The following is a 17,791-nucleotide window of genomic DNA, read 5'->3' on the forward strand; positions in this document are numbered from 1 at the left end:
CCCCATACCTGTTTCTAACAATTCTAAGTCGCAGGCAGTCCAAATGGCCATTAGTCATGGGAAGCAAGCTGACTCAAGGTTGGAGGATAGGTTAAGTGCCAGGAATTGCTAACGAAGATCATGGGAAATGGAGCTGACCCAGGATTAAGTTAAAAAAAAAAGAGGAAGAAGAAGAAGGAGAAGGAGAAGGAGAAGGAAGAAGAAAAGAAAAGAAAAGAAAAGAAAAGAAAAGAAAAGAAAAGAAAAGAAAAAGAAAAGGGTTGTCAAGCAGTATCAGGAGGCCCACCAAGGTTGGGCACTGCGAGTCTGAAGTGACCTCAATCCCACAGAGAAGACAGATGGTTCAAATGCCTTGGGAGTCACACACTCACTCCCTCAATTCGTACTTATTATTTCACTGCCTATTAAATGACAACAGTAGTCTAGGCCTTGGGATATAGGACTGAACAAAAGCAAACATAACCTACAGAACATAATGCCAAGTCAATGCTCCGAAGAGTAATTAAAACAGGATAGATGATGACAAGTACTGTTGAAGCACGGAGACCAGGGAAGGCCTCTCTGTAGAGGTAACATGCAAACAGAAGTCCATATGAAATAAAAAAGAAATGTCTGGAAAAGGAGATGGCTCATTTAGGGAAGTTCTGGACATGCAAACATAACAATCTGCGTTCAGATCACCAGCATCCAAGTAGGAAAACTCAGGTATAACCTCTATAGTCTCAGCACAGGGAGGCGGTACAGACAGATCCCTGAAACTCATTCACTAGCCGGTCTACCCAAATAGATGAACTGAAGAGTCAGTGAGAGAGCCTGTTTAAAAAATCAAACTGAGGGATTAACAAGAGGACTCAGAGGACTGAAGCAGTTGGTGAGCCTGATAGCTTGATTTTGAGCCCTACAACTCACACGGTGGAAGGACAGAACCAATCCTAGAAAGTTGTCTCTGACCTCTACGTGTGAACCATGGAGCACAGGTGACTCTACTCTCACACACATACTACACAAAATAATAATAATAAAATTGGAAATGATCAAAGAGGACATCTGATGTCTACCTGTATTCTCTATACTCATATGCGCGTGCGCGCGCGCGCGCACACACACACACACACACACACACACACACACACACACACACAGGGGAGCACCTTTTTTGTAGGGATGTCATGTACAAAGGTCTTGGGGGCAGGAGCACTGAGAGGATAGATGGAAAAGGAGCAGAAGAGTTATATGTAGTGGAATTACCTGAACTGAGGGAAAATGTAGTTTGGATCAAATAAGAAGGAAATTGGGACAAGGAGATGCTAATAAGTGGACAAGAAAAACAGGAAGATTTGGGATGGTAGAATAAAGGATAAAAGTCTATTATGGATGGGAGGATGTATTCAGAGGATAAGAGACTGGAGTTAAGAGAGTGAGGGAATAAAAATTCTAGGCAATACCAAGGCCCGAAATGCTGCTGTGGGTGAAAGGTTAAGGATGTGTGTCAAAGAAAGGGCTGAGAACGGAGGGACTGTGGACTGGAAGGATGTGCCAAATATGGTTAGAGGCATGACAGGAAGGGACAACCTACCTTCCAGAGCAAGCAGCCGAGGAAAGACTAGGAGGGTGTGGCAAGGCCAAGTCAAGAAGAAAGAAACCTGAGAGAAGGACAAAAGTGGTGTGGCAAGAGTGGAGATGGAAAAAAGGCGGCACAAGATGGCTGAGAAGTAAAAAAGATCTGGCTACCAAAGAGGACAGATGGTGAGGAAAGTTCCCAAAGAGCCTTGCCAAGTCCCAGGGGTGCAGCCGAGGATCCTTATGTAATGAATGCACACAAGGTTTGTGAGAAGCCCAGCAAAGCACAGAACTCAGCTGGGCCTCCAGATCTGAGTCCGTCTGTGAGTACAGAATGAAAGGAAACACGCTGGGGGACAGAGCATGAGTTCCTAGCCCATGACCACTAATTTAGTGCAGGGGATAGAAGAGGAGGAAGTGAGGAAGAAGACAGGTGAAGGAACAGGACATGGGAAAGAGACCAAGCAGGAGAAGTGGAGGTGGAGGAGGGAGAGGAGGAAAAGGAAGAAGAGGAGGAAGAGCCAAGAGCTTTGGCAGGCAGCTTGGAAGAGCCACAAGCAGTTAGGAGCCACTAGAAAAGAGTTGCTCACCAAATCTACCAGGCACGGCAAAGGGCCAGCCAACATGCTCTCTGGAAAGGATGAAAGACCATCTGCTGCCCTACTGTGAGCAGACGAGGAGACCACGGGCTACATAACTCTGAAGATCAAGTTCCATGAAATAAACTCTGCCCCTCCCTTTTGACCACTCCCTACCCATGCTCCCCAGCACGAACATACACACTTATGTACAAGGAAGCATTTTCCATGCTTGCTTTTCCGCTCTTAATATAGAAGATGAAACCAGGAAGTCTCACATGCTAGGCAGGTATTCTATCACTGAGCTCTATTACACACACACACATGCACTCAAGCACACACACACATACACCTTTTTTTTTTTTTTTTTTACCATTTTGACACTGATCTGAATATATGATCTGAAGGTCACATTCTTTTGAGGAGAGATGCAGAGGCTGGTCTATGCATTGCTGGGGTTTAGTGCCAACAACCTCATGTTAATCCTATTCTGCTAGTCTCTGTCCTGGATGCTTTGATGAGGCCAAAATTCTGTAACAGCAAGCTCCTATCTTCAGGGATAGGTGACACAGAAAGGAAAAAGGAATAAAGTAAAGCTAGTAAGGCAAAGTTGTGGGGTTTTTTGTTGTTGTTGATGTTTTTGGGTTTTTGAGACAGGGTTTCTCTGGATAGCCCTGGCTGTCCTGGAACTCACTCTGTAGACCAGGCTGGCCTTGAACTCAGAAATTTGCCTGCCTCTGCCTCCCAAGTGCTGGGATTAAAGGCGTGCACCATCACGCCTGGCAGTTGTGGGTTTTTTAATGCCCAAATTGTTATTTGTTTGTCTGTCTGTCTGTCTGTTTGTTTGTTTGTTTGTTTGTTTGAATTCTTTTTTTTGTCATTTGTTTGTTCTGAGGCAGAAAGGACAGATCCTGATCAGAAGTCGGGATGGTGAGGAAAAAAGCAATGGAGGCATGGTGGAAAGAGACTCTCTCTGCAAAGCAACTTCTCCAATGTCAGGACTTAGCCTTTAGTGTTGAGGCCTTAGGTCCAGCAAAAGCAGAAGTAAACTGTCTACGCAGCCACGGGGGTACTGCAGAGTGTGACTCATGGGTTTCCAAACAGCTTTGATACAAAGGACCCTTGGCCAGTCACCCTGCCTATCTTCAATCAGTGCTTTCCACTTCAGGACTGTTGCCAACATTTGAGGTCAAGTCCCCAAAAGGATGAGAGCAAAGACAGTAGTTTCTCGATAAGGAGATAAGGAAGGAACTGAGGGTACAGGCATGTGAGGTCATTGTTACCACCAAGGCCAAGTCAAGGTCCCAGGGGATGGAAGTGGAAGGCTTAAGTACTAAGCAGAGACATCCCAGGACAGAGTTCAGAAGGTGAAGGCAGGATGCCTGGGTTGTTGGATTGCTTTTGAAACATAGGTCTCACTGAGGTTTACTGTTGTAGCAATAACTGCCATTTCAGCAATGTTGGTGCCAGGGACAGAAAGGACAAAGTGTAGTTGAGACTTGCTTTGCTGCTGGTGAAGCATGCCCATGAACAAGCACAAAGCCTTTGGGCTTTGCTCTGTCAGGCAGCTGCTTTATAAGGACAGATTACCCCACTGATGCTCTGCTCCTTGTCGAACCAGGCTGTCATGTTTCAGTAACAGCATGTTACAGGTAAAGAAACTGAGGGCTCAGAGAGGTGAAATCAACGCCCAAGGCCACACAGATGACCGTAGACAGTAACTGTCCCCGAAAGGCTATCTCTGCATGAACCCGTGCTTGTCCTGTGAGGTATTTGCTCCAGCCTAAACAGGAGGTGAGTGCCTTTGAGTGGCCATTTCCTCTATCCTCCGATTTCTGGGAATTACGTCTTCACCAGTCATGGAAAGGGTGGGAAAGAGGGGACAGGATGGAGGGGAAGACAAGAGCTTTGGCAGTCATGGAATGACACAGAGTTCTCTCCCAGTTCTTGGCCCTGAGGCTGGGGTCTTCTGCCCTTTGCTTTCCCCTGAAGACAGAGGTCAAGGAGTATCCTCACTTAGCTTGACTCTGCCTTGTCAGGGGGTCCCAGAAAGACCCCCCTTCCCTCTACAGAAGGCTCTACCTCATCGTTCTTTTCTATTGCTTGATAATTTCATACACACATAAAATGTATTTTGATCAAAGCACCCCTATTCTTTCCACTCCAACTCCTCTACTATCCCATGTACCTTTTTCCCCTCCCAACATACTGCACCTTTTTTTTTTTTAAATACTCTGAGTCCAGTTAGTGGGTGTGGGAATACCCACTGGAGCACGGAAAGCCTCTTAGGAGCACATATCTGAAAACAGACTCTCCCTCTCTTAAAGGCAATCAGTTACCTCAGAGAAGGGTGGGACTTCACGAACCCCCCCCCCCAAATCTCCCGTAGGAATGAATGCTTCATCATTCTTAAATGGATTGTTGAAAGCCACCAACAATTTATTATGGTTACATTAGAAATAAAGTCAAAGCTAGACATGATGGTCAATGCCTGTAACCCTAGTAGCCAGGAGGCTGAGGCAGGAGGATTATAAAATCAAGACTAGACTGGGCTGGTTTTTTTGTTTTGTTTTGTTTTGGTTTGGTTTGTTTTGGTTTGGTTTTTTTGAGACAGGGTTTCTCTTTGTAGTCCTGGCTATCCTGGAACTCACTTTGTAGAGCAGGCTGACCTTGAACTCAGAAATCTGCCTGCCTCTGACTCCCAAATGCTGGGATTAAAGGTGTGTGCCACCACCACATGGCTGGGCTGATCTTTTGCTACAAAACCCCTTATTGAAATGAATCATTGTTACTTGGAAGAATTTCTTTCTGGGCTCACAGGACCCCAGAGGTTCTAGAGAGCCTTTCCTTGGAGCTGTCTTAGAATCAGTGTGGCGTGACACTCCCTGATGGGACAGAGTACAGGGGGTGAGTGCATGTGCCTGCCAGCACACACACACACACACACACACACACACACACACACACACACATGATTTCTGCTTTTCAGCTTTCTGCTTCCCTCCCAGTGAGTTCTGTTCGGGAAGCTATGTCAAGAGTATTTCCAGTTTGCTGTCTTCTCAGACCCCTCAGACTCCTCCTTTGGGGTATTCTAACTTCAGCTGCATCCCCTGGTCCCTGCAGATATTTGGGCCTTCAAAGGCATTCCAGATATCAAGGCCCCTAAGCAGCTTAGGCTTTGCAAAGCCCAGAACATGCAGCTGAATGGCACTGGGGGATCCCCAGGGAAGGTCTGCTGGTATATTTTAGGATGGACTAGTGGGGAAAGTCATGCCACCAATTGTAACTCAGTTACCAGTTGTAAGACAGTAACCCCTCTCCCCAGTTGCAATCAACATTCCTGATCTGGGTGTGGGAGTGGGAGAACACTCATACACTCATTCACTGGCTTTTTTTTTTTTGACACAGGAGGGCTTAGAGGAGGAATAGAAGTAGGAGCAAATATCTATCCCAAAGCAAAAGCAGGGCTGCACCAGTGCCTGATGTGAGCTAATAGGAAACAGCTTGCTGGAGGGTGGGGAACAGAATTCAGAAACTGCTAGGGTAGAGCTGCTGAAGAGGGGGGCTGGGAGAGGCTGGGTGATTGAGACCAGCTGTTGCTCGTCCATCTCAGAGATCTTTGGACTCTGCCCAGGGGCAGGCTCACACCCTACCTACCCTAAGCCACAAGAAACCAGCACAGGTTGCTTGGGCAGCCCGAGGCACACTCTCCACGGTGGCTTCCCAGACTTCCTGAAACAAAAGATTACAGAAGGATCCTCATCTAACATCGAGACACAGCCATCAACCTTATTTGCTTCTGCCCAGGAAAGGCCTGGAAGAAGAGGCCACCAAACAACCCAACCCTCTCTCCAGTCCCTTGATCTACTCGTCGCCTGCATCTGGAGACCCAATGGCCCAAGCCTACTGGCAGTGCTACCCCTGGCTTGTTCTCCTCTGTGGTATGTGCACCCCAGCCACTCCCAGCAGGCAGCTCTGATCTCTCTCTCTCTCTCCAGGCTCAGAAAAGTTTGGAGTAAGGGCTAGGACCCAGGTTATCTTTTTTTCTCTTTGTCACTTTATCTTGCAGAAAAGGCCCCTGGTGGGGCCTTCATGACTTGGATCAAATCTAGTTTGGCCCCTTTCCATGCCCAGACAAAGTGATTGCGTCACTTGTGAGGTTGATGGCTTTTTAAAAATGACTGCACGAAAGGCCTTGCAGAAGGGAGCCAGGTGGAACACACACACAACACAGTCTGTTAGGGATGTAGAACTAGTGAGTACTGGAGGGCTTGCTGCCAGAAAGTTACTAAGAGGAATCCTTGAGGTCCAAGGATGGCGTATTCTTGCTAAACTGACTTAACAGGATTCTTACTGAAGGCTGGCCAAGGTGATGAGGTACTAAGGGGTGGGGAATAAAGACTCTGATCTGATCTTGAAGGTGATCAGATATTGAAGGGTGGAAGTTTTCTCTAAACTGACTTAGCAGAATTCTTGCTAGGACAATAAAGACCTGGCAGGACAGGGCAGGTACAATAGGTCAATGTTGAGGTTTTGTCAAGAAAAGAGATCAAGGGGAGATGTGACATAACCTGTGGCCTGTTTGTTTCCAAATAAGTACCCAGTTCAGCTTCCCATCACTATCCCTGGTCCTAGGAAAATATTTCTCTTTGTCCTCTGACAGCAGGACCTGTTGATTAATTCAGCATCCAGTTATCTCGTTGGTACCACCCTGTACCAAAGAAAACAGAGAGAATGATAGACCCTGGCTGGTATTCAGATGAACGTGGATTGGCTAGGTCTCACTTCCTATGTTGGCATGTTAGCACTGCTATTTTGCTGGAGAGCTGCTCCGCCAGAATTGGGAGTGCATTTTCTTAGATGAACAGTATGGGTATCATCGCTTCTTTGAATTTATGAGACCAAGTCATTCAAGCAGAGCTTTCATGATGTTCCAGCCCAGCTCCTTTCCTTCTATCTGCTTCTCAAGCCACTTATAAGGTATGGCAACTCCATCCTTCCATGGCCCCAGGGAAGTATGTCCCTTTATAAGTGTCAAGAGGTAGAAAGAAGGGCTGTAAGAGATCACTGGACTTTCAGGTTAGGAAGGATCTCTTTTAAACAGTTCTGGTGCCTGGCACACAGTAGGCACTTAAAATAACATTTTTTTCAGTGAATATTGGGTTGCTTTCTCAGGTTCATACCAAATTTGGTACAGAGCCCAAACAGGAAAATAAACCTCCATAGACTGTGCAGCGTTTGCAGCATCCCTCTATTTCCAGGACCACTTCCTGTGCTTGGCCTCGAAAAAGATGGAAAGGGAACCCCTGTTTTCTTTCATGGTCCTGAGAACTAAAACTGGGGACTTTTACCTTTTTTTTTTTTTGAAGTATGCAAACACTTTACCACTGGGCCTTACAGCCAGCACCATCCTCTGTACCTTCCTTAGGTGGCCTAGGCTCAAACTTCCATCTCACTACTCGGTCACTGTGGCAAAACCTGCACAAATTATCAAACCTATGTGGATCTCGACCTCTCCCATTATAGAAAGTGAATTTCTCCCAAGGTTGTCACAAATATCAGAGGAGAGACAGTTGTAGCTGATCGACAGTGGGACTGCATTCTGGGAAATATACCATTAGGCAATTTTTTGTTGCACAAAAACATGGAATGTGCTTATAAAATCTTTGGGTGACTGTATAATGATATAGGCCCATTGTTATATATGCAGCCCTTAGTTGATCTCAATAGTGTCACAACTATGCAACAGTTACATTGTGGAACTCATTTGTATTTTGTTCTAGATTATCTTTTGAGACAGGCCCTCATGTAGACCAGGCTGGCTCCAAACTTGCAACACAGCCAAAGTTAACCTTGCATTTCTGCCTCTCCCTCCACAGCATCAGTAATTCAGGCATACAGTGCTATCTATGCTCTGCTGTAAATCACCGACTTCCATGTCTGGCACATAGTAGGAGCTCTTTAAATGTTCAGTCACCTTTCTCTGCCCCATGACGGTGTTGGACTAGAATTCCTGTTTTATAGTTAGTTGAAGCCTAGAATAGTGAGCAGAGACTTTGGCTGTAAGAAAGGGAACCAGTGACCTTTGGGTTTAAATAAAGCATGCACATACACACACAGCCCTCTAGGGTATTTCAAAGAAAATTTGATTTAAAAATTTAAATTATACCATTTTTTTTCACTTTACTAGACCCTAAAAAGACACAATTAGGTTAGAAATGGAAAAATAATGTGATGAACACTAAAACCCATCCAGAAGTGGCAGACACTTGCCTATGCGTGTGACCCAGGGTGCCATTCAGTTTCAAGTCAGCCTTCTTCTCCACGAAATGTGATTCTTTTTAGTCTCAAATAGAGTTGGCCCCGTGTGGTGTGTTTTAAAGGATATAGGTCTTGCTGGCTGAGAGAAGATGGGTCTTCACTGTGTGAGAGCTCCCCCAAATAACCCTAGATTTGTCTCCCACTTCTTAGCATGTGCCTGGAGCTACCCAGAGCCCAAGTACCTTGGAAGGGAAGATGTGAGAAACTGTTCAACCAGCCCTGAGGTGAGGCTTTGCACCGCACCCCTCCCCATACCTGTCTCACACAGTCATTCCTCCCTGTTCCTATTAGCCCAGCTGCTAACCTTTCCTCCTACGAGCTTTCTTCTGATGTCTGCACTCTGGGGCCCCTGTTTCTTACTAAAGTCCAGCAACGGCAGCGGCTTGGGTATCTAATATACCCACTATGGGTGCTCCATTCCTTGACCCCCTGCATGTCCACAGCTTGTTGGCTTCTGTCCTGGCCTAGGGCTGGGAAGCTTCCATTGGAAGGGAAGCAAAGAGGTTGAGTGGCGAGAGAGACCACTGGCTCTTTCTTTGTGAGACTAGGCAAAGAGCGGCGAGGAAGCAAACGGAAGGAGTGGAAACAGAAACTCAAGAGCAGCACTTGTCAAGCTGTTGGTTGTAACCCTGGGAAGACAGTTCTGACCATCTTAAGAATACCACAGGGGTGGGGGTGACTAGAGAGGTGGCTCAGCAGTTAAAAGCACTGACTGCTCTTCCAGAGGTCCTGAGCTCAATTCCCAGCAACCACACGGTGGCTCACAACCATCTGTAATGGGATCTGATGCCCTCTTCTGGTGTGTCTGAAGACAGAGACAGTGTACTCATAATAAAAAAATAAAAAAATAAATAAATAAATAAATAAATAAAACAATAAAACTTTTAAAAAAGGAGAATACCACTCGGTGGCAAATTCCAGTTATTAAGTAGCAATGAAAAGAAATTTATGGTTAGAGGGTTCTTAAGACCATTGGAAATACATTTTTTTTCTGACAGTCACGATCTACAGGTTGAGAACCACTATTTTAGAGGGAACCTGTGCAGAGAAAAATACTAAAGGATGGGGGCCCAGGGAGAAAGCCAGAGAGCTAGCTGATCTAGCTGAATGGGAAAGGGAGGGTTGAGGTTGGTAGATGGGAGCCAAAGAGAAGAAGGTGGCCAGCTTCACAGCTGGACTCTAGAATGATCATTTCCACAACTACAGAGGGTAAAGTTCACTGAGCAGGAGGGGCCCCAAAGTGTGAAGAGGTGGACCAGCTCCAGCAGTAGGCAGAGCCTTAGGATAAACACGGAACATCTGCATACAACAGCAGCTTTTTAGGACCACTAGGGCCAGCAAATGGATGCGCAAGCCATGGCATTTTCCTATGCGAACAAATCTGGATTTCTTGTTGAAGAGAAGGCAAAGCAAGCAAGCAAGCAAGCAAGCAAGCAAACAAGAAAAAAAAAGACCTTGGTTTTCATTTGGAAGATAAAAGGCCCTCTAAAGAAATATTTGGCTTGAAGAGGATCTTTCTGGGAGATGTCGCAAATGCCAGGGTACACGTTCACTCTCCAGTACCATTTGGGGCCAGTGAGTAACTCCTGGAAGAGTAGACTAGCTGAATGGAAAACAGGAGAATTGATTATTGCTTGAATTTCAGGTGATAATATTTTGGTACTAAAGTGTGCTCCAAATAGTGCATCGGACATATTTATATTAAAATAGGATCCCTTGTTTAACAGAAAGTCCAATCTAACCAGATAGGTGGCCTGTACTTTTGTTCATTAATCTGGCAACTCTATTCTCAAGACGTCCCCAAAGGGTCTTCACATAGCCTGGCCTGGGACTTGGGATGAAACCCCTGTAGTTTTCATCTGCATAAGGGACATTTAGGTCCCTTAATTGTTCCAAAGGGTCTTCACGCTCTATAAATAGCTCCATCTGTAGTTAGCTTAGGCTTCTTAATTTAGACTAAGAAATGCTATCAGCAGTCATCCCATCACTCTTAAATATAGCCTAAATACCCCAAAACTCACCCTCAGGAAAAGCTGGGCACTTCCCTAGAGGCAAAGTCTCAGGCAGCATTTCATTTAAGCAATTCGTGTGTTCTCCATCAGCGCCTGCCAGTTACTGCCGTCAATACAACAATGCGGCTTGCAGCCCTCCGCCAACAGATGGAGACCTGGAATCTCTCTGCCTACATCATCCCAGACACGGATGCACACATGGTAAGGACCAGCTCTGCTCTCTCTCATCTCCTTCCTCTCACTTACTTGGGGTTGTTGGCCTCTAAATACGAGCCACCAATAAGAGCCTGGTAAGATGTGGAAGCTGAAGACAGACACAGCACTTCCATAGCAAAGAGGATGAAATGGTTGCAGTAAATCTCTAACCCAAATAAGCCCTGGCAATGAAAACACAACTCAATTAATATGAATACATGCTGCGTGCCTAGATTGGGCAGATCTACCACTACACTAGCATCTTCCCCATATAAGAGACCCCTTAGAAATTGCAGTTTCTCCAGGCCAGGTGCTTCTGCTCCACTTTCCTTCTTCTTCCTCCTCCTCCATCATCATCTTCTTCTTCTTCTTCTTCTTCTTCTTCTTCTTCTTCTTCTTCTTCTTCTTCTTCTTCTTCTTCTTCTTCTTCTTCTTCTTCTTCTTCTCTCTCCTTCTCTCTCTCTCTCTCCCTCCCTCTCCCAAAACCTTCAGCTCCACCTTCCCTTCATTCTCTGCTCAATCACCAGCTCTAGACTTTATTTATAAATTAAAGTAGGAAGAAGGTTTACAGGAAATCACCTGAGTGCTGATTCATTCCTTGTTGCAGCCCCTCACAGGAGAACAGAATTAACATCAAATACAATTAGCCCCAGGGCTATCCGCAACAATGGAAAACTTCCCATACACTCATTTAAAGTCAACTGAAAGAACATACTTCTTTACACTGGAGAAAAAACAAGGCCAAATTTTCTTGACCTCTAGAAACAACATTACACAATCAACTTTGGTGCTAGGGATGTGGCTCAGTTGGTAATGGCATTCGCCACCAAGCTCAATAAGCTGAGTTCAATCCTTAGAACCTATAAGAGAGCCAACTCCCACAAGGCTTTCTCTAACCTCCACATTCACATGTCTACACACACACACACACACACACACACACACACACACACACACACATGCACACACTTGCACATGCACACGCACACACAAAATGTGTAAAAACTTAAAAAGACTCTGGAAGTGATTTTGACCAACTTTAGAAAGAATGTTTTAGGCTATCACTGGAACTCGGACCTGAAAGAATTCTAAGCTCCTTCCTGGTCCAGCTTGTTTCAGACTCTGTTGGTTGGAGCAGTATAATGATCCAGGGTGCTAGACTCTATAGACATGGGCAGTAGACGGAGGGGAGAAAGCAGACAGAAAACAAGGTGATGGTCTCTATATGAACCATTTCCCCAAAATAGCAGCCCTGCCTACTCAGCCCACTTTTTCCTACCAGTAGCTCTGCCTCTACCTCATGCAGCATCTCATACCAGCCCAGCTAGAAGAAAAAGGCATTTTCAAAGTCAGTGTATCTGCTTCAGTTAATTTCTGACCTGCCAGGGATACATAAGAATTTTCACTAAAGATTCAAGCTCCTTTCAGCAAAAATAACAGTGACTTGTCTTCAGGGATGATGAGAACTAACATAAAGTCATCTTGTATCAACAGTCCAAAAGACGGATGTTACAACGCCCGCATACAAAATGACATAGTGTTTGCATATAATCTATACAGAGCTTTCTATATGCTTTAAAATAATCTCTAGAAGGTTTATAGTGGCTAACACAATACGAATGCTATGTAAATGTTACCATATTGTTTTGCTTAGGGAATAATGATATACATTGAATGCAGTGCCATTCCCCCCCTCCAATATTTTTGACCAAGGCCAAGGTTGATAGAAGCTGCAGATACAGAATCCATGGGTATGGATGTCTAACTGGTCAATGTATAAAGTCCTATGTAAAAGTTATTTATGCAGTACCCAATATAGTGTGATAGACTGCAGAAGAAGACATGATATTTTAAGGGGAATACCAAAAGACATGACCATACTGAATTTGCATTATGATCACAGTGGTAAATTTTGCAGAACAGTCTGGTGTAATCAAGTCTAGTGCTAGACTGTGGACGGTGTACCCCAAGAGGCACCGTTTCTGAAAAGTAAAGAAGACAGCATGCGGAAGGAGCTACAGAGACTTCCTGGGGGGGAAAAGTGCCTGGGGTGGCAAGACAGGAAAAATCCAAGATGTAGTTGTGACCTTTCACTTGGCACCTGAGTCTGTGAAGAAAGTTAATGATGGTATTGTTGATTTCCTAGAGTGAGTACATTGGCAAACCTGATAAGAGGCGAGAGTGGATTTCAGGCTTCACAGGGTCTGCAGGTAAGAGCCATTATCCACCATCATTACTTCTGTTGGTAGACCTGAGCTGGTTATAGAGGAACTGGGATGGCCAGTTCCCCAGCATCCAAGACCACAGGCTGGCACTCATTCTCATTCTCCCCAACCCCAGAAACCTAGCATGTTCCCCGGATCAAATATCTCATACCCCACTGGCCACACTTCTGCACAGGAGCTGCCCCCTCCCCCTGGCTTCCTTCCCAGGCTTTGGTGCCTCTGCCACAGACAGCCTAGCACAGCACTCCTTGGGGCTGATTTCTGAAGCAATTGCTACTTCCACATCTATTGTCAAAAAGCCTGCTCTTCCTTTTACATAATAGTTCATTTGGGGATAAAGTTTAACTTTTAGGATGTTTTTTACAGAAATCACTCTACATGGCCAAATGAGACATAAGCATGGCTCTTAATGAGGTCTCCTTTCAGTTTCTGAAGGGCCCTCTTATCCTGATCCTGTTCCCTGAAATGAAAGGCAGCTTCCTTTGTTGACCCTCACACATTCCTTCCTGGGCCTCAAGGTGCTCTGCCTCCCGCTTCGTGAGCCCTTACTCTCTCTACCACAGTTGCTGAATTTGTCTTCCCTATCAGTCCTCAGGTAGGCACCTAGTTTGATGTTTTATCAGCTCTCATCTTTCCTGAGAAGACACATGTGCAACATTAGTTCCTTTGGACTGTTGGGAGCCAACCAGATTCTTTTCCTAGTTCTAAATGCCCTCCCTCTCTAAGGACCAAGAGCGCAGAGCAGAGACAGTTTGCCCAGTGAGCTCCCTTTGTAGACAAGATGCCTTTAACATCTCCTCCAGAGCTCTCTTCCTGCCAATGGGGGAGAAAAGCTCATTCTAGAGATGCTTGTGACAGAGCCAGTACTACACTGTACATTCAACAAAGTTGTACTCCTCACTTTCATCTTTATCCTCACCTCTAGACTTCTCCATTCTGCTGCAGGTACTGCTGTGGTGACCATGGGGAAAGCAGCTGTCTGGACCGATAGTCGTTACTGGACTCAGGCCGAAAGGCAGATGGACTGCAACTGGGAGCTGCACAAGGAAGGTAGAAGGCTCACGTGGGTTTGTTCCCCCAGCCTTGGACCCTAGACTAGGTTTGGGGAACTACAGGTGAGTGGGTGGTGCGTGGCCTCCGTGGGTAGTTCAGGAGATACGAGGGCTTGCCTGATCTTTGAGGCACACACATGTGGCAGATAAAAGTCTGCCTAAGGCATTGGGTGCTCTCTATTCTGGGAAGTTACTTTTGTGTTCCCTCCTATCTTTCAGTTAGCATTTCTTCCATTGTCGCCTGGATCTTAGCTGAAGTCCCTGATGGACAGAACGTGGGCTTCGACCCCTTCCTCTTTTCTGTTGGTATGTTCTTCTCTTAGTCCCTTGGATTTGTGGGAACTGACCACAAGGGTGGCTCAGCCTCCTGGGAGGCACACATATTTGCTTAGGGAGAGGGGATCTTGAAGTTGTAGCTGTAGAAATATTTTGTAACAAAGAGATGTTCATGGATTGTGTAATTAAAATATATCAAAAATGAATCAAAATGTTTGTAAAAAGCATAAATGCAGAAAGCCAACCTAGATGACTTGGAATAATTAAGATCTAGTGATTAATAGGTCTGGTATATCTTTGACCCCAGAACCATCCTCTGGGTCCTGGAATCTACCAATCAAGGTACTTGGGATCTCTTAGAAAACATTTTTGGAAGGACCTTAGAAGAGTGAAAAGTGTAGAGAGGACCTTTGAGCAAATCAGGGTTCCAGGGAATACAGCTTTCCAAGTTCTGAGGCCCCAGACAGATGGATAGCCCATACCATCAAAGACTTCATGAATATACATTGAAAAGCTCCTACTTCCAAACTAACCTTTTCGTTGACCTATCCAATGCTCTGAATGGTGACATTACAGCCTAATAAAAATGTCTTGTACCTTAGAAGGACGGTCCCCAATCATTGACACTTTCAAAAGACCAGGTTAGGGTCAAGGGTATATATAATGTGTGGTGGTAGAGTACTTGCATCACATCCTCAAGGTCCTGGGTTCAATCCCTAACACTGTGCCAGGGAATGGGGCAGAGAAATGCAAACTTAGCTAATTGATAGTGGACAGCATCAAGGCAGGAGTGGGACAATTAGGTTTGGAAAGCAGGCAAAGACAGATGGAAGATGCACTGTGAAGGAGAGGTGTGCATTTCAGAGGGCTGGAACCTCGGCCAGGCTATGGAGACATAGGAGCTAAGCAAAGGCAAGGCTGCAGGACTAACTTTGCCTAGGCCAGATTTCACTGAGTTGCAAGTGGATGAGGGGCAAGTGACTCCTTTCTATCTCTGCAGATTCCTGGAAAAATTATGATCAAGGATTCCAAGACTCCAGCAGACACCTGTTATCGGTTACAACCAACCTTGTTGACGTGGCATGGGGGTCAGAGAGGCCCCCAGTGCCAAGCCAACCCATTTATGCCCTGCCGAAAGAATTTACAGGTGATTCCATAGGTCTATTCTCCTTCTGAATTTGTACAAACAAGGGTCCCTACCAGCATAATCCCCAGTGCTGCTGATGGTATTTTTCCCTGACAATATCAAGGCAACAAAGTAATGTTTTACAAACCACCTGAGATGCTTGGTTAAAATGCAGATTTTTTTTTTTTGTCTCTCCCTCTCTCCTCACAGAGTCCAAAGGTGCTCAGACTATATTTAGAAAATACTGAAAAAAAAAAAGCACTGTTAGGATTTGAAGAAAGATACAGTAGAAAAGGAGGGAACAAGAAAGTCAAAGAAAGTTGGAACAACAAAAACCCCTTTCTGTAAAAAGTTTTCCATTGTCCTTTTTTTTTGTGTCTGGATGTTTGTTTGGCCTGCATGGTGTCTGTGCAGTAAGGTGCATACAGTGCTTGAGGAGGCTACAAAAGGGCATCAGACTCCCCTGGGACTGGACTTACAGATGGGTGTGATTTGCCATGTGGGTGCTGGGGATCAAACCCACATCCTTCGGAATGGCAAGCAGTGCTTTTAACAGTTGAGCCATCTCTCCAGCTCACCCTGCTCTATCTCCCACTTCTTTAAAAATCTTTCTTAAAAGAACAAGCCCATGATCATAGTTGTTTATCTGGTAGTGGAAACTGCCGGAGCCATTCAGCTCTTCACTTCTGCTTCTACTCTAACGAAGGATTTAGATTTTTGGACAGAACTGACTTGGACAGAAGAAGTAGATGACTAAGTTCAGTGTCAGTCTGTGGCACAGAAGAGGGTTTTGGCTGGACCACAAAATAAGGTTAATTGACCCAGAAAAGTCTAGCATCTGTAACCAAGACCTCACTGGAATTATCTTAGTCTGATATGAAAGTGCAGCTTGCATTATGATTCTTGTAAGCAATAACTGAATTCTGACCAGGGCTAGGAGACCTATCATGAATCAGGGTCTTGGTCACTAACCTCCCTGGAAATTCTGAATGGGCCAATGGAGTTGCATTTCTTGTCACATTGAGCAATCTGAAAACCCCCTTTCCACACACAAATCCACATATTATTTCTGATTTAGAAAGGAGTGGAGAAAGTGAGAAGGAAATTTCAAAATTGTGGCTATGATGAAACAAGTAGAAACAGTGTCCAATTTTTTATCTGTCCCAGTGTAACTTGCAGAATCCTTCTTTGTGCACCTTGACTTAGTTTCTAAAGAGACTTGCAATCTATGAGTGTTTGATTGTAAATACCACTCATCTTATTCAGATATAAAGGCCTCCACTGTGCTAGGGAAGGGGAGGATAACATGGAAAAAAAGACTCTCAAGGATTGAGACAGAATTCACATGGATTTTGTCACTTCCCATAAGCTAGGAGATGCTGAGGAGTCATTAGTTTTCAAGGAAAAGACATTTGGGGTCAGAGCTTAGCCCAGAAGCCAAAGAACAGTGTTCAACTTCAAGATGCATAGATAAAAATGAATGTTCCTCTCCAGCCACGTCTAGATGTTAAAGGTGGTGTGAAAAGACAAAGGCAAGGTGTGGCTGGCACAGGAAATGTTAGCTACTCACGTGTCTGACCATTTGTGTGTGATTTTGTTTTCTCCAACTGGATCGTAGTTACACATCTTTCTTTTGGGGGTTCTAAGGTTTTGGGTGTTTTGACTTGTTTTGTTTCTGGGACAGGATCTCACTCTGTAGCCCAGGCTGACATTATACTTACTATATTGCCCAAACTGGCCTCAAGCCCACAGTGATCCGCCTGTTTCAGCCTCCCATAGAGGCATGGACCAACATACAAAGTAATACTTACGAATCGTAACCATAATTTTAAGTGGAAGAAGCCACAACTTGTATGATTCCATTTATATGAAACACCCAGACTTGGCAAATCCATAGAGACAGAAAGTAGATTAGTGATTTCCTGGGGCTGGAAGGAGAGGAAATGAGGAGGGACTCCTTAATGGGTACAAGGTTTCCTTTGGGGATGTTGAAAATGTTTTAGAATTAGATACTGGCAATGGTTGTGCAACACTGTGAGGATACTGAAAGCCAGCTGAATTGTGTTCTTTATGAAGGCTAAACTGTCTTGTTTTATCAGAATAAAATAAACTTTAAAAGTATATCATACCCAGAGCTTTTGGTTCTAGTTGAATAGTTTAACCCATTTGCATAAAGTTTCTTAATAGCATTAAGTTATCATTTCTGTATCTGGGCCCAAGTAGGAATCTTAATGCTTATGACATTCTGCCAATTTTTCCCCTAGCACTGTCTAGAGAGAGACTTTGAATGCCTTGCAGGAGGCAGAAAAGGAGATGAAAACTGAACTCATAGAACCAAGAAAGGAAAGTACTGGGCAAAGTTAAAGACCACTTAAAAGACTGAAAAACTTTAGCCAGGTGTGGTGGCGCACACCTTTAATCCCAGTACTTGGGAGGCAGAGGCAGG

The 17,791-nt window shown here is 44.9% G+C and overlaps 1 protein-coding gene across 3 annotated transcripts in view; it reads left to right on the forward strand.

The window, feature by feature from the left end:
* Positions 1 to 3,797: 3,797 nt before the first annotated feature.
* Xpnpep2 (X-prolyl aminopeptidase (aminopeptidase P) 2, membrane-bound) overlaps positions 3,798 to 17,791 on the forward strand; it is a 30,070-nt gene continuing 16,076 nt past the window's right edge. For 2 of the 3 annotated variants that reach the window (NM_001289729.1, NM_133213.2), the window contains exons 1-7: positions 5,610 to 6,079; positions 8,610 to 8,683; positions 10,562 to 10,672; positions 12,813 to 12,876; positions 13,837 to 13,941; positions 14,163 to 14,249; positions 15,220 to 15,366. In NM_001289729.1, the coding sequence (NP_001276658.1) occupies positions 6,031 to 6,079; positions 8,610 to 8,683; positions 10,562 to 10,672; positions 12,813 to 12,876; positions 13,837 to 13,941; positions 14,163 to 14,249; positions 15,220 to 15,366 (637 nt within the window). In that variant the 5' untranslated portion in view covers positions 5,610 to 6,030. Of the gene's footprint in view, positions 3,933 to 5,609; positions 6,080 to 8,609; positions 8,684 to 10,561; positions 10,673 to 12,812; positions 12,877 to 13,836; positions 13,942 to 14,162; positions 14,250 to 15,219; positions 15,367 to 17,791 lie in introns of those variants that run through there. The other variant, XM_006541432.1, reaches the window with a different exon arrangement.

This window comes from Mus musculus, chromosome X (genome assembly GCF_000001635.26).
Source record: "Mus musculus strain C57BL/6J chromosome X, GRCm38.p6 C57BL/6J".
Lineage (NCBI taxonomy): Eukaryota > Metazoa > Chordata > Mammalia > Rodentia > Muridae > Mus > Mus musculus.